The sequence below is a fragment of the Momordica charantia genome, assembly GCF_013281855.1.
Source record: "Momordica charantia cultivar OHB3-1 chromosome 4 unlocalized genomic scaffold, Mcharantia_2.0 BLBB01000004.1, whole genome shotgun sequence".
Taxonomy (NCBI): domain Eukaryota; kingdom Viridiplantae; phylum Streptophyta; class Magnoliopsida; order Cucurbitales; family Cucurbitaceae; genus Momordica; species Momordica charantia.
The window spans coordinates 1,776,934-1,791,794 of record NW_028275162.1 but is presented as its reverse complement, the minus strand read 5'-3'; the positions used below and the strand labels follow the sequence as shown (position 1 = coordinate 1,791,794).

General features: G+C 35.0%; 3 protein-coding genes across 3 annotated transcripts; all 3 read right to left on the bottom strand.

Moving 5' to 3' along the window:
• Positions 1 to 989: 989 nt before the first annotated feature.
• On the bottom strand, positions 990 to 2,768 carry LOC111007812 (putative O-methyltransferase 3). The gene is made up of 2 exons (XM_022280313.2): positions 1,935 to 2,768; positions 990 to 1,441 (listed from the first exon to the last, which is right to left on the bottom strand). The coding sequence occupies exons 1-2, from the start codon at positions 2,736 to 2,738 to the stop codon at positions 1,136 to 1,138; spliced, it is 1,110 nt and encodes a 369-aa protein (XP_022136005.1). The 5' UTR covers positions 2,739 to 2,768; the 3' UTR covers positions 990 to 1,135.
• Positions 2,769 to 4,160: 1,392 nt separating this feature from the next.
• Positions 4,161 to 6,366, bottom strand: LOC111007865 (putative O-methyltransferase 3). Its single transcript, XM_088123070.1, has 2 exons — positions 5,984 to 6,366; positions 4,161 to 4,683 (listed from the first exon to the last, which is right to left on the bottom strand). The coding sequence occupies exons 1-2, from the start codon at positions 6,302 to 6,304 to the stop codon at positions 4,381 to 4,383; spliced, it is 624 nt and encodes a 207-aa protein (XP_087979196.1). The 5' UTR covers positions 6,305 to 6,366; the 3' UTR covers positions 4,161 to 4,380.
• A 4,311-nt stretch (positions 6,367 to 10,677) lies between these two features.
• On the bottom strand, positions 10,678 to 13,963 carry LOC111007572 (putative O-methyltransferase 3). The gene is made up of 2 exons (XM_022279979.2): positions 13,136 to 13,963; positions 10,678 to 11,194 (listed from the first exon to the last, which is right to left on the bottom strand). The coding sequence occupies exons 1-2, from the start codon at positions 13,922 to 13,924 to the stop codon at positions 10,895 to 10,897; spliced, it is 1,089 nt and encodes a 362-aa protein (XP_022135671.1). The 5' UTR covers positions 13,925 to 13,963; the 3' UTR covers positions 10,678 to 10,894.
• Positions 13,964 to 14,861: the final 898 nt, after the last annotated feature.

The following is a 14,861-nucleotide window of genomic DNA, read 5'->3' as shown; positions in this document are numbered from 1 at the left end:
ATTTAATTAATGAGAAAGTTAAAATTTCCAAAACATTTGATTTAAGAATTAATTAAAAACATTTTTCAAAATTCAAAAATTTAATTTATCATAATCAAAGGACTCGACTTAATTTTAATGGAAGCTAATTAATCTTAATTTAAACTCATTGAAGACTTAACAGTCCCTTAATAGCTTTTAATTTTGACTACAACAATTATCATATATTATCTTAAATACTTAGACATAAAAATAATTCAAGCTCCATCAAACATTTTGAGAAGGATAAATTATGGATAAATTTCTATAAGTGACCTAAAACCCAAAATTAGAAAGATTTTATAGTCAATAAATCTAGCTTTATGGAACAATTGAAGCCATTCTCTCTCAAAACCATCATCAATATGTCGAAAAATAATTGAGTTTCAATCAATTTTTCTTTTTTAGATGAGCCACTATGTGGATACTCCAATCAGTGGTTAGAGGTATATGTCAATTCCGCTTTGACATGTATATATGTTATTATAATTTATAATAATTATAGACACCATACTCATCGTGACTAGTAGCTTATTACACTACTTTTCCTTTCTTCTCAGTATTTGGATAATACGGTATTTGTCACACAATGGACGCAAATATCAGATTTTCACATTAGTTTTTATATCAAAAATACAAATAATAGATGTAACCATAACATAACCACTCACATTAGTCTTTATACCAAAAATAAAAATAATAAATATAACCATAATATAACCACTTGCTTAAATGTAAAAAAACCCAATTTCTAAAATATTAGACACAATATAACAATCAACATTGATAAACTAAATCTATAGTTTTAACCAATATTCTCTTTAAATACCGTGGAGAACGTGACCAAAACCAAGGAGAGAAAACATCTCTGATATATAGATAAGGTACGATATTTCTATTAATATAATATAAGACTTTTTGGTTAAAACGACAAGTAAAATTGCGAAGATTATTCCTAGAGGCGCAATTATCCCTAACAATGAGTAATAAATCACCGTTTAAAACAAATACACATTCAGAACAAAATTTAATATTTAACTATTCAATTTACAGACTTATCACAAACACCGTATGCATAAACTAAAATTTAGAAACTTGATCCATCATCATTATGGAATTATGGGTAAATCTCCATGAGAGACCTTAAACCCAGAATTGGAAATATTTTGTAGTCACTAAATCCAGAGGCATAGAATATTTGAGCCCACTCTTCCTCGCTTCGCTCTCTTCCACCCACCAACATAGTCATCAACAAGATATCGAAGAATAGTTGAGTTTGAACAACCTTGTCATCCATTTTCTTATTGCCTACCACCATTTCAATCACCATCACTTTCCCTTTCTTTCCATGTTCTGTGATTGCCTCTTTGCATTTCTTCAATATCTTTATGCATCCTTCATCGCTCCAATCATGTAATACCCACTGTGTTTGATTTGTCACACACATATAATATACACATATTACATTTTGTCGATACAAATAAATATAATATATACAAATAAATATAATATATACGTGTATTATATTTCGTCGTCAAAGTACTCTGTGACGAAATCCTAAAAGTTTTTGACACAAATATAGTAAATACACGTACTAAATTTCATCCTCAAAAGTACTCTTATTGCGAGTAAATCCCAGAAGTTTTGTTCTCTTATCCTCCAATAATTTTTGACAACAAAATTCTTTTGACGAAGAAATGCAACAGTAGTCACGAAAAGCACCTTATTGCGATGAATTTCGTCGCCAATATTTTGTCTAAAAAAATCTCAAATCAGACAAAACTTTTTGTGACAAACAATTATGTCGCTAAAAGTACCCTACGAAGACGAAGAATTCTTCGTCGTCAAGAACGGCAAAACGAAAATTCTTAGTGACGTGCAATAATTTGCTTGTATGAGAAAAAAATCAAGTATACCTTCAAAAGAAGTGCATTGGCAGGAGGAATGGCTTCAAACATGTCCCCTCCAACATAATTCAAGTTGTTCTTCCCATTTCCTTTGAAGTCAGCCACAACTTGGGGAAGATCCAACACAGTGCATTCTATTTGTGGAAAAGCCTCAGCAATGGCTTTGGCCAAAGCTCCAGTGCCACCTCCGACATCAACAACCGAGCCAAGCCCTTCAAAAACACCTTTATATTTCTCCAACAAAACACCAATCACCAACTTTGCATCACTCGCCATGCCTGCATTAAAAACATCACTATCTTTTTGCCTACTGGCCATGAACTCCCAAAAGGGTGTTCCATGAGCCATATCAAATGCCGTTCTATGATCATCACTACTTTGGAACGAGGCCGAGAGGAAGCGCCATGGCTCGACGAGGCCCGGGTCGAGCATGGAGAGCACGAAAGGAGTCAGAGTCAAAGGGTTGTCTTTGAGAAGAAAGCGAGACGAATTGGTCAGAACATATCCCTCCTCTTCCTTCTCTTGTTCGCCGTTTTGGCTCAGTTTTTGCATTACAAAGAAACCCAAGTGAACCAAAAGACGCATCAAGCGGTATACGTGAGGGGTCTTTTGAGGGCTGAGTTGGAGGGCTGAAACGAGCTGAGAGAGGGGCATGGGGTTGGGGCCATGGCGGTGGATGGCGTCTGGGATTCCTAATTGGACTGCACATTTGAGAGCCATGGGGTTGATGAAGCTGAAGATGTGGCTGCATATGTGAGATTGAGCTTCAAGAATCTCATCTATTGCCGTTTCTCCACCCTGCTCCAAATCCATGGTTTCACAACCAAATACAAGTTAATTATTAACTCCGCCGCCAAGAGCTTTAAATAATTAAGCTATCTTTGTTCGACTTAGAAAAGATTAAAACTTGGCAGTCAGCTGCATGCAGTATTGGAAGATGGAAGTTAGTGCTGCCCAACACGTGTCCCAAATATAGTTGTACGTGTCTACTATTACTTTTTTCCGATACTCTTCATCTTTACAATGGTTTGATATTGTCTATTTTGAACTCACCGATTCTTTTTTCATTGTAACGCTAGAATGGACAAAACTTTATTACAACTTGAAAAGGGGGCAAAATCACAAGTTATCTTTAGAAAATTGGGATCCCCTCCTTTTATCATGGAGGGATCAAGAGAATTGCACTTATCGAAATTAAAAAAAGAGTTGATCCTATCTAAGTGATAATTTTTATTGAGATTCCCAAAATTATTAATAGAAGGTGGGTCTTGACAAATTGAAGAATTACTGATTGAATGTTAGAGTCATTTCTATACCTTCAATGTACTTTATATCTCGAGGAATACATAGAGTTGAACATAATCAAATAAGAAATTGCCTTTAAATTTAAGAAATTTGGAAATTTTCTAGTCGAAAAGATGAGTTATTCTTTCCCTCGGAATAATAGGACCGTTATACTCGTTACTAAATTTTCTTATTTAGATACTATGGACCGCTAATTTTAGTTGAATTTTATTTGTAATTCTCACAAACCTAACCACTCAAAAATATAATATTGATGCTTATTGGTCTTGATCAATACACTCTTATAAAAATTTAACAACTACTTAATTTTGTTAACAAAAGAAAAATAGAAAAAATATTTTTCTATTTCTCCCCTTTTCTAAAAAAAGATTATTGGTAATATATAGATATATAAGAGATAAATATTTGAACTAATAAACAACTAAGTATTATCGGAAAAGAAATCTCTTCACCACCCTTTTTTCTTCCTTCTTCCTTAATGGTTGTCGCCAAAGTTGCATCTCACATGGACGTGTCTGTGCACCCCAATTTTGGTTGAAAAGTTGACCAAAATAATCTAAATTTTTATTGGAGAAGTCTGTGAATTTTATGGTAAGTTTCTATTTAGCTTCTAAGTTTAAAAAGCGTCAGTTTGATCCTTAACTTTTAGACAGTTTGGTCCTCGTTAATTTTTATCCATGCTATTTTTCCTTTTTTCTTCTCTCTGTTGCGTCCCATGTGGCTTGAACCCAATACCTTAAGGTTATTCTTTGATGTCCCAAGTCATCCAAACTATCTTTCGGAGACATAGTTCTTTTAATATGTGTCAAAGTAAATATTTTAGTAATAGTATCATTACCATAGAGTTATAAGAATCAAAGTCAAAAGATATCATAGGTATATGTGTATATATATTTTGAGAAGTGTCACATGTAAATATTAACACTTTATTCATCGAAATAGTTGAGACAATTATAGATAAATCTCTATAAAGAGATCTTAAGCCTAAAAGAGAATATCTTGTAGTCATTAATCCAGTTTTTTGGAACTTATTACACTTCCCAAATTACAATGACGGTAGAATAGCTTCTAATTTTGACTACAAGAATACTGTACAGATACAATAAAAATAGTTCAAAGCTTCATCAAACATTTTAAGATCAGAGATAAACTATGGATAGATTTCTATAAGTGACCTGAAATCCAAAATTGGGAAAATCTTGTAGTTACCAAATCCAGCTTTATGGAACAGTTGAGCCCATTCTTTCTCGTTTCTCTCTTTTCCATTTACCAAAATCATCATCAACATGTCGAAAAATAGTTGAGTTTCACTCAACATGTCACCTTTTGTTTTATTGTCTACCACTGTATCAATTACAATTATTTTTCCTTTCTTCTCATCACTTGGGATTGCTTCTTTGCATTTCTTCAATATCTTCACACATTCTTCATCACTCCAATTATGTAATACAGACTGTGTTTGTCATACAATAGATGCAAATATCATATTTTCACATTAGTCTTTATACCAAAATTATAAATAATAAATGCAACTATAATATAATTAATCACTTGCTCAAACGTAAAGAAACAATTTCTAATTTCTTGGGCACATATTTTTTTTAACAATGGTTAGGTTTTCTTTCCGACGTAGGATCCTTAATAATCTCAATCACCTTTTCTCTCATTTCCGTGTGCCCTCGACCTCCCCCAACTCTTCCTCTTAAAAAATTTGAATCGGAGAAACCCAATAGAAGTTTTTCCATTTCACTAAAAAGGGAATTACAAATTCAAAATACCCACCAAATCCACAACTTTTTGAATCAAAACTCACTCCATTTGCTTCCCAAAACCAATTTCTCTCCTTAAAACTCTCTCTCGTTGAATGATCTCTCTATCTCTCTCATGTTGCCATTCGTCCCAAGTACTCGTGTTCATCTCTCATTGTCTCACCCCCAAATCAATTCAGTTATCCAACCTAACCCAACCTAAAAATAGGGTTGGATCGAGTTAGGTTGTCTACTTGATAAGAATTAACTGGACTTTCTATCCCGATTCAACTCAACCCATGATATCCTCCTAGTTAGTTAGTGATCCACTGACATTTCTTTTAAAGTATGTTTAACTTTCTATCCCGATTCAACTCAACCCATGATATCCTCCTAGTTAGTTAGTGATCCGCTGACATTTCTTTTAAAGTATGTTTAACTTTCTATCCCGATTCAACTCAACCCATGATATCCTCCTAGTTAGTTAGTGATCCACTCACATTTCTTTTAAAGTATGTTTAGGAACGGTGGTAGAATAAATGATTTAACCAAAGGAAATTGAAGTATAATTGACTTTTTAAAATTACCATCCAAATGATATATTAAAAATCAATTTAAATTGATCTTAAACTTTCATAAATCGATTTTTTAAAGAAAATACTTGGCTCCTTAACGGTGATGACCAAATATTATCCTTACCACCGTTACAAAATCGACAACTCATTGATTTTTACAAAAAGTCTATGGTTTTGCATTTACCTCTTTTAGTTGTCGAACATTCAATGGTGGTAAATATAAAATTCCTCCTTTTTGCATTTCTCTCTTATTAAAAATTTATGGTGGTGAGGATAATATTGCTCGAGTCAAGTAATTTTTTTTTTTTTTAACTTACCAAATATGAACTATGAAAATAGAGTGATTTTAATTATGTCAAAATTACTCCCAAAGATATCGTCCTTCGTAATCAAGGAGAAGGAAACAAAGAAAAGTAAGGTACGTATATACCTTAAATAGAAGTGCATCAGCACAAGGAATAGCCTTAAACATGTCCCCTTCAACATATTTCAAGTTGTCTTCTCCCTTCAAGCGAGCTACAACTTGGGAAAGATCAAACACAGTACATTCTATTTCTGGAAAAGCTTCAGCAATGGCTTTGGCCACAGTCCCAGTGCCACCTCCCACATCCACAAGCGACCCAACTCCTTCAAACACACTTTTACATTTGTCCAACACAATACTCATCACCAACCTCGCATCACAAGCCATGGCTTCATTAAAAACCTCACCATTTGTCTTATGACGACCCATATACTCCCAAAACGACATTCCGTGAGCTGTTTCAAATGGTGTTGGATCCTCACTTTGGAGCCAGGCCGGTAGGAATCGCCATGGCTCAAAGAGGAACGATTTGTGGGTAGAAAGCACGAATGTAGCAAGAGTCAGAGGGTTGTCTTTTAAGAGAAGACGAGATGAATGAGTCAAAACATATCCCTCTTCTTCCACTTCTTCTTTTCCATCTCCGTTGTTTTTACTTACCTTTTGTATCGTGAAGAAGCCCGAGTGAACCAATATACACATTAAACGGTATATGTATTGTGTCTTTGGAGGATCGAGTTGGAGGGCAGAGACAAGTTGAGAGAGGGGCATGGGATGGGGGGCCATGGTGGTGGATGGCATCTGGTATCCCCAGTTGAAGGGCGCTATTGAGAGCCATGGAATCGACGAAGCTGAAGATGTGGTTCCATATGTGAGCTTGAGCTTCCAAGAGATCGTCACTTGAAACTACTTCCATGTTTCCACCCTCCAAATCCATAATTTGATAACTTTGACAAGTTTCCAAGTGAGATAAGGTCTTTCTATATTTATGGGAATAAAGAACAGTAACTAGGGTTTTGAAGGCTGACAGTAATAAATCACCTGAAACTACTTGTATGTTAATGTTGCATACAAGTTCTCAAGAGCTCAATTGTTACTAATTTGAAATTATAAAAAGTAAATAGTTACGAACTCAGAGTTATGGACTAAATCGTTACTCTCGTAAACAAATTAATCAGACTTTTGTGATTTCATCCTAATATTATTCATGATGTCAAACTTTGTACTTTCCTATATAGGATTATGTGGTTATCTATAGTCAGTGATGTGAACTCTCACTGTGTTAATTCTATATTAGTAATCAAAATAAACTGAAGTATTAAGATGAAGAGTTTAACAATCAGAACACGATTTAATTGGTCGAGTAATAATCTTATATGTAAGTTGTAGGTCTGAATGCACCTTCCATCGTTTGTTTTAAATAATTTCTAACTGTGGTGGTTTCAAAAAAAAAAAAAGGGAAAAAAATCAACTGTATATGATTAAATTATATTAGGTTACTTTTGAACTAACTTTGATGTTAGATTTGATGGACTTTCTTAATTTATTTCAAAGAAACTAATCGAGATCCACAAACACAGTTGATCTTCCGTATACCCAATTATTATTTAATACACATAGACTTAGAGATTAACTTAATATTTAAAATTTTATATGGTTAATATCAACATTATTGTTGAAACCTATGAGACACATTGACCGTATAACCAAATATTTAAAGCTCCAAGTCATGTAAGTCATTAATTGCATATCTATCTTCATTTAATAGCTTTAAGTAAAATAAAATATTTTATATATAAGAACTGAAGGATTGTAATGAATTATGAATTTCGTGAATTGGAATAGTAAAATTAACAATAATAAAAGACATAGGCGTAAGAAAATATGGATTATAATTTATATATATTTATAAACTCAATCAAATTGATGTCAAAGCGAGCATAGTTCAGCGGTAATTTACATATACCTCCAATCGGTTAGAAATAGAGATAAAAATATATATATATTTATAAAGGGGTAAAATTTACTACCGACGACGGGTGATATAGTGGGATTGTGGTCGAAAAGGGAGAACATCCCCCCTTAAGTTCGAGTCGTGCGGGGTACATAGCTAGAGCTTCTCCCCCAGATTATTGTTGAGTGTGTGAATGCAGTTTGAGTTATCTTTCTTAATTTCTAATGAATTTCTATTACATAAAAAAATTAAATAGGTTTACATGAATTTTCTCTTCCAAATTTGTAAGCATTAATTATATAAAAACAAGAAAAACTATAAATTAAGGCTACGCACTTTTTTGCGAAGAATAAGACAAAAAGAGTGAAAAAAAAGAAAAAAAACTTTCAATGTGAAAATGAGAAATACAACTTTTTGACTGCAAATATTATTTAGATGAAAAGAGTGAACCCTCTTTGGTTCGTGTTTCAAGACGGATCGAATGGAGAGCCTACAAGCCAATGCTTGGAGCGTGCAGGTGCCGAATCGCACCCGAAGGTGCACGTTAATATATATTGAGTATAGACTTGCTTTGAACACTCTAATTTCGTCAAAGTAACAGCGTCGCAGGCACGACCCGTCCAGTTAAGGACAGGAGCGCATCACCAGCAGAAAGGACGAGCCAGTCGGTGCTCACCATAGACGGACCGACCGACCCAACCCAAGGTCCAACTATGAGCTTTTTAACTACAACAACTTAAATATACTCTATTTGAGCTAGAATTATCGCGGTTTTTGACACCAGACTTCCCCTCCAATTGATCCTCGTTAAGGGATGTAGATTGTACTCATTCCAATTACCAGATTAAAAGAGTCTGGTATTATTATTTATTGTCACTACCTCCCCATGTCAAGATTGAGTAATTTGCGCTTTCCTTGGATGTGGTAGCCGTTTCTCAGACTCCCTCTCCATAATCAAACCCTAATTTTCCGTCACCCATCACCACCATAGAAGGTGTTAGGACCCCGATCTTGAGCATACGACATGGTTCAGCGGGCCTTACACAAGCCAATGTCAGAGTGTTGTCAGATGGTACACTCAATGATGGAGCAAGGTAGTGCAGCAATCGGTGTGGGAAGCAGGATGCAGAGCACGTACATAAGTGTTATTGGACGGCTGGTGTCACCATACATGCAGGCAGCAGCCTAGCATGAGACCAAGTCGCGATGGCCAAGTATAGGTGTGCGTAGGTGGGTGCGCACAACGACACAACATGCACGCACGCAGGTGGAGACGTAGGCGAGTCACATAAGAGATGGCAAGCGCGCACAGGCACACGCAAGAGGCGTGCGGCCAGGCGACAACGTACACAGGCATGTGAGCGGCAGTGTGTGCGAGAGCAGCACACACATGGACATACGAAGGCGTTCGAGCATGCTGGTGTGCAACATCCACGCTGAAGCATTGGTGAACTTCTTACAAGCATCACAAAGTAGGGGAATCGATCCAAGCGTGAATAGGTCTTCCATAAGGATAGTCTCATGTTCCTAAAATGGTGGATGGTGGACTTAGTGGGAGGATGACCCGAGTGGTGGCTAAATTTGGTGTTTAGCCAACACTATTTGTAGGAGTGTTAGTGGTGGAGTGGCACCACCTAAGTTTAGCATCTGGTTAGCCTATAAAATGAAGAGCTTAGGAATGTTCAAGCATCCAATCTAATCCAACGTTAATCCAATCAAGCCTAGAGTGTCCAATTGTAGCCTAAATGGCACGAGAGAGTGTAGGCTCCCCAAAGGAGGTGTTGTTCCTCTAGGGAGAGTTGAGTTCCTTATGAGAGAGAACGTTAGTCCATCAATATCTGTCTTGATGGAAGACTTCAACTAGGGAGTTGGAGTCGAGTCTCTTGTATCCTGTATATACAATTTGTATATAAAGGTCGGGAAGAGGTTCTTGTATGATTGTCGTTGCGTGTGTATGTGTTGTATTGTGTCAACACTCAGCCAACGAGAGTTAGGAGGATCGTGATGATGTATTTCCACAATAATTTTACGAAGGAACCATAGGCGTGTAGTAAGAGGCTGTACTAAGGTGGTGTCCTTAGGCCGCACGGAGTGCGATAAAATCTACTCCAGGAATTGTCCCGTGACAGTAGGCCACTATCCTACCATCGAAAGTTGATAGGGCAGAAATTTGAATGATGCGTCGCCGGCACGATGACCGTGCGATTCGTCGAGTTATCATGAATCATCATAGAAAGGGCAGAAGATATAGAGAGGAAAGTGAACCGAAGATTGTTGTGAAAAGATCTTTAAAAAAAATTATAGAAAGGAGAAAAGTTGTTAGAAGAAGTATAAGTAAGAATAGGGGAGAAATAAAGTAATTTAAGAGGGAGAGAGTGTTGTATGTGATATTTTATACTTTTTAAAATTTGGTGTGGTCCACTTTATTTGTATATTTTATTTTTAATAATAATTTAATAACATGTTATACGTGTAAAGTGAAGGAAAGTAGGATACAAATCTTCCCTACCACGATAAGACTAAAAATTATTCCGAATTACAAATTGAGGTGCTAAAAAATAGCTACATGATTTTTTTTAATACTATTAATTTATTATCAACTAGGGGAATAATCTAGTCATTTTGTGGTAAGCTAGACTTGATAATAATATCTATTAAATTTTAAATTTTAATTAGCAATGGGCTTATTACCCATATGATTGGATATAGCAAAGTCAAGATGAAGTCTTTTTTGTGAATCAAAGATGATTTTGAAATCTCATCCAAAGATTACTTTGTAGAAAAGTCAAACAAAATTTATAAAATGCTTGGCGCCTGCACAATAAATAATTTTTTAAAATAACAAAACATGAGCTAGGTGTGCAAATCATTTCAAATAACAGACATTTTCACATGAAGTTTTTCAATATATTATACAAATTAAGTAATTACCAATACTTATCACAACATTTGTCAAATTATAGAAGTCAAATAATCTATTCACGAAAATATTTTAAATTGGATCAACACTCCGCTCTTATCACATACATTATTTATGAGCGTATTTTAAATTTAATCCAACACGCGCTCGAAACATTTAGAGATTATTATGGATAGATCTCTATGAGAGACCTTAAACCCATAATTGGAAAGATCTTGTAGCCACTTAATCCGGCTTCTTTAATGAGTTGAGCCCACTCTTTTTCATCCCTCTCTTTGCCTCCTGCTAAATTCATCATCAACATATCGAAGAACAGTTGAGTCTCGATCGAGTCGTCTCCTTGTTTATTGCCTACCACCATATCAATTACAATCATTTTTCCTTTCTTTCCATTGTTTGTGATTGCCTCTTTACATTTCTTAAGTATCTCCACGCATTCTTCGTCATTCCAATCATGTAATATCCACTGTTTTCACACATGTACAAATATAACATTTCACAATTGAACATATTAGATCCTATAAGCACATATTAGAGAAAGATACAAAAACAGTAAATAAATTAATGAATGTGATATATAAAGTTAGCACATATATATTATTAGGAGAATTTTATTCCACCTATTTGCAACTTTGCCTTACATATTTCCTTTTTCTTTTGTTCAACAACCACTTAACTATGTGTTTGTAAGTAGTGGGGCGTACACTAGTGACCGAAAAATCAATCTGACCAATCAAAACCGACCAAATCGATGGCGATCGAAATCGATTTTCACCTTATCAATCGAAAGTCAGTAAAATCGATCGAGATACACAAAAAATCATAAAAATCGATTGACAGATGCTCAAATATATGTATAAAGAAAAGTAAATTTATTGTTCTGTCGTACTACCACCTTGAGAAACGAAGCACTTCTTGAGAAACCAATAGGTTAAAGATTTCAAATTTAATATTAAATGAATTATTTTATTTTTAAAATTTCTCCCCTCGAATCTCCTTTCTTCCCACACAATCTAAATAATTTCATTCTCTCTCTTTCTTCTCTCTCCTCCTCTCCATTAGGTTTCTTTCTTTCTTCTTCCCTCCAACTTGCCTCTCAGACTCACTCTACAACTACATCTCATCTTAGTCAGTCGTCTTCCAGTTGCCACTCTCTTTGTTTGTCGCCTCCTCTCTCTTACCTCTCATTCTTTCTCCACTCTCCATCTCAACGCGATGTCATACGGTCGACACAACCAATCGCAACCCATAAAATATATATATTTTACACTGACCGAACCAACTGTTTGGTCGGTTTCAATTTTTAAAAACCGACCGACACAATTTGAGCCTAAAAACTAATTTGACCGATCGATGTACACTCCTAGTAAACAAGTTAATGGAAAAAATATTATTTAGAATGTTGTTTGTACGTCAGTTGACTATTATTCTCATTATTGTAGATGAGATGTATGATTGAAAGATGGAAAAATATATTCTATATTGTTATTGTCATAATATATAATTTATCACTCTTTTGACCATAGATGTAAGGGTGCGAAAAAGAAATGGAAAAAACTTAAAAACCAAACTAAATTGAACCTAATCCATTCAATTTAATTTTCTTACACCCTAACTGTTTTGTTTTTAATTTTCTGTATTTAAAAATTATGTGTATTATCTCACAATTTCTTAAATATGTTTTTCGCTTTTTCTTTTTTACACACGTTTGATTTTAGTCAAATTTTAAAAATAAAAACAAGTTTTTTATTTTAAAAACTCTATACGGTTGAAGTGGCTAAAATGCACTATCCCGACCAATCGATTGAAGTGTTAGAAAAACAGCCACCATGGACAATCACATGGCATTTATGGTATTCACTAAATCAAAGCTTTTTTTTCTCGTCAAGAGCATCACCCAGATCGAAAATCCAAACTCTCATGCTCCATTTGTTGTAAAAAAATTAAAAAAAAAAAAACTTTTCTTTCCCATTTTCTTCTTTTTCTCTCTCCTCCCTCATTAAGAGCTCCCCACTCAATTTCCATTCTCCCATGATCCCCTTTTTACTTCATATCCTCCCCTCTTCCATTTCTTTTCCTCCATTCCTCTTTTTTCATTCACCTTTAATTTCTCTCCCTTCACTTTTCTCTCTCATTTTTTCTTTCACTTTCCCTCTCCTCTCCCTCTTAGTTCTCCTTTCGCATTCCGGTTGGTACAAAGCCAAAAAAAAAAAAAAAATCACAAGTTTTCAACCGACTGAAATCAAATGTCGATTTTCAATATCCATTTTAGCATAAAACCGACACCGACCAATCCATCGTACACCCCTAGCTCTACTCATACAATTAACTATTAGATACATGACTAAAAAAGTAACATCTTTAAACATATAGGTAAACAAGAAAAAGTAGAATTTAATTTACGTACCTTCAATAGAAGTGCATCAGCAGAAGGAACAGCCTCAAACATGTTCCCTTCAACATATTTCAAGTTGTCTTCTCCCTTCAAGTTGCCCACAACTTGGTGAAGATCAAACACAATACATTCTATTTGTGGGAAAGCTTTAGCAATGGCTTTGGCCACAGTTCCAGTGCCACCTCCCACATCCACAAGCGACCCAACTCCTTCAAACACACCTTTATATTTGTCCAACAAAATACTCATCACCAGCCTTGCATCACTCGCCATGGCTACATTGAAAACGTCGCCATCTTTTGGCTTTTCGCTGAAAAACTCCCAAAACGGCATTCCATGAGTTGTATGAAACGGCGTTCGATCCTCACTTTGGAGCCAGGCCGCAAGGAGCTGCCATGGCTCCACGAGGGCGGGTTCGAGCATGGAGAGCAAGAAAGGAGTCACGGCCGAAGGGTTGTCGTTGAGGAGAAGACGAGATGAATTGGTCAAAACATATGCTTCTTCTTCGCCATTTTTGGTCATCATTTTGTGCGTTACAAAGAAACTCGAGTGAGTTAGTAAACGCATTAAACGATATATGTATTGGGTCTTTTGAGGGCTAAGTTGGAGGGCTGAAACAAGTTGAGAGAGGGGCATGGGGTTGGGGCCATGGCGGTGGATGGCATCTGGAATTCCTAATTGAACTGCACATTTGAGAGCCATGGAGTTTATGAAGTTGAAAATGTGGTTCCATATGTGAGCTTGAGCTTCGAGGAGCTCGTGACTTGGAACTGCGATGTCTCCACCCAACTCCATATTCATCCACAACCAAGAAAATTGTTTTGCTCTGCCAACTCCAAGTAAGGATCCTCCTATTTATTGACAAAAAAGAAACAATGCCAACTAGGTTTTGGGCCCGCTAAAATTTGGTTCCATTAAATATTGGAAATTACTTGCTTGGGCAATTTTTTTCTTACCATACTAATATTTGACGAGTAAGATAGAGAATAAAAAATAGAGATTTTTTATTAAAAATTAATTAGTTGTCAATTCTTTGGGGACAAAATTTGGAAGAGCCAATTATTCTAATTAAATATTTAACAACTAATTTTTTTTTAAATTATGTTTGCATTTCTCCCTCCTAGTTATTAAATATTTTATGGTGGTAAGACAAAGTTGTCATGAAGAGCCAACTTTTATCCTTTTGCAATAATATTTGACTCCTTAATCGTGAAGAAAGATTTTTTTTTAAATAATGAATTGTCAATTTTTAAATGGTAGAGAATAAGATTTGGTCCTTACCATTTAAGAGTGAAAGTCAAGTATTTTCCAAAGGCAAATACTTTTTGGAAAATACTTGATTCTTCTTATTTGGGATCAAATCTTATTCTCAATATCATTGAAAATTTTACAACTCATAAGGAAAAAAATTTCTATTTTTGTATTCCTATTTCTCAGTTGTTAATAATAATAACAGGGACAAAATTGGTTTAGCAAGGAGTCAAATATCATCCATAATAAAATATGAGATTGCCGGATCTCATTTTTCTAGAATATAACATTTCCCATATGGGGTAGGTTTAGATGATTACTACGTTATGCTTTATCTTGTTTAATTTATATCTTATTTCGCATCATAATCTAAATTAAAAATTTTCTACGCTTCAAATTTTTAGAAGTTTCAAATTTAGTTTTTGTATTTTTTTTTCCCGTCTACGATCTTGAATACTCCAAATTAGTTTCAGCAATATTTAGGGAC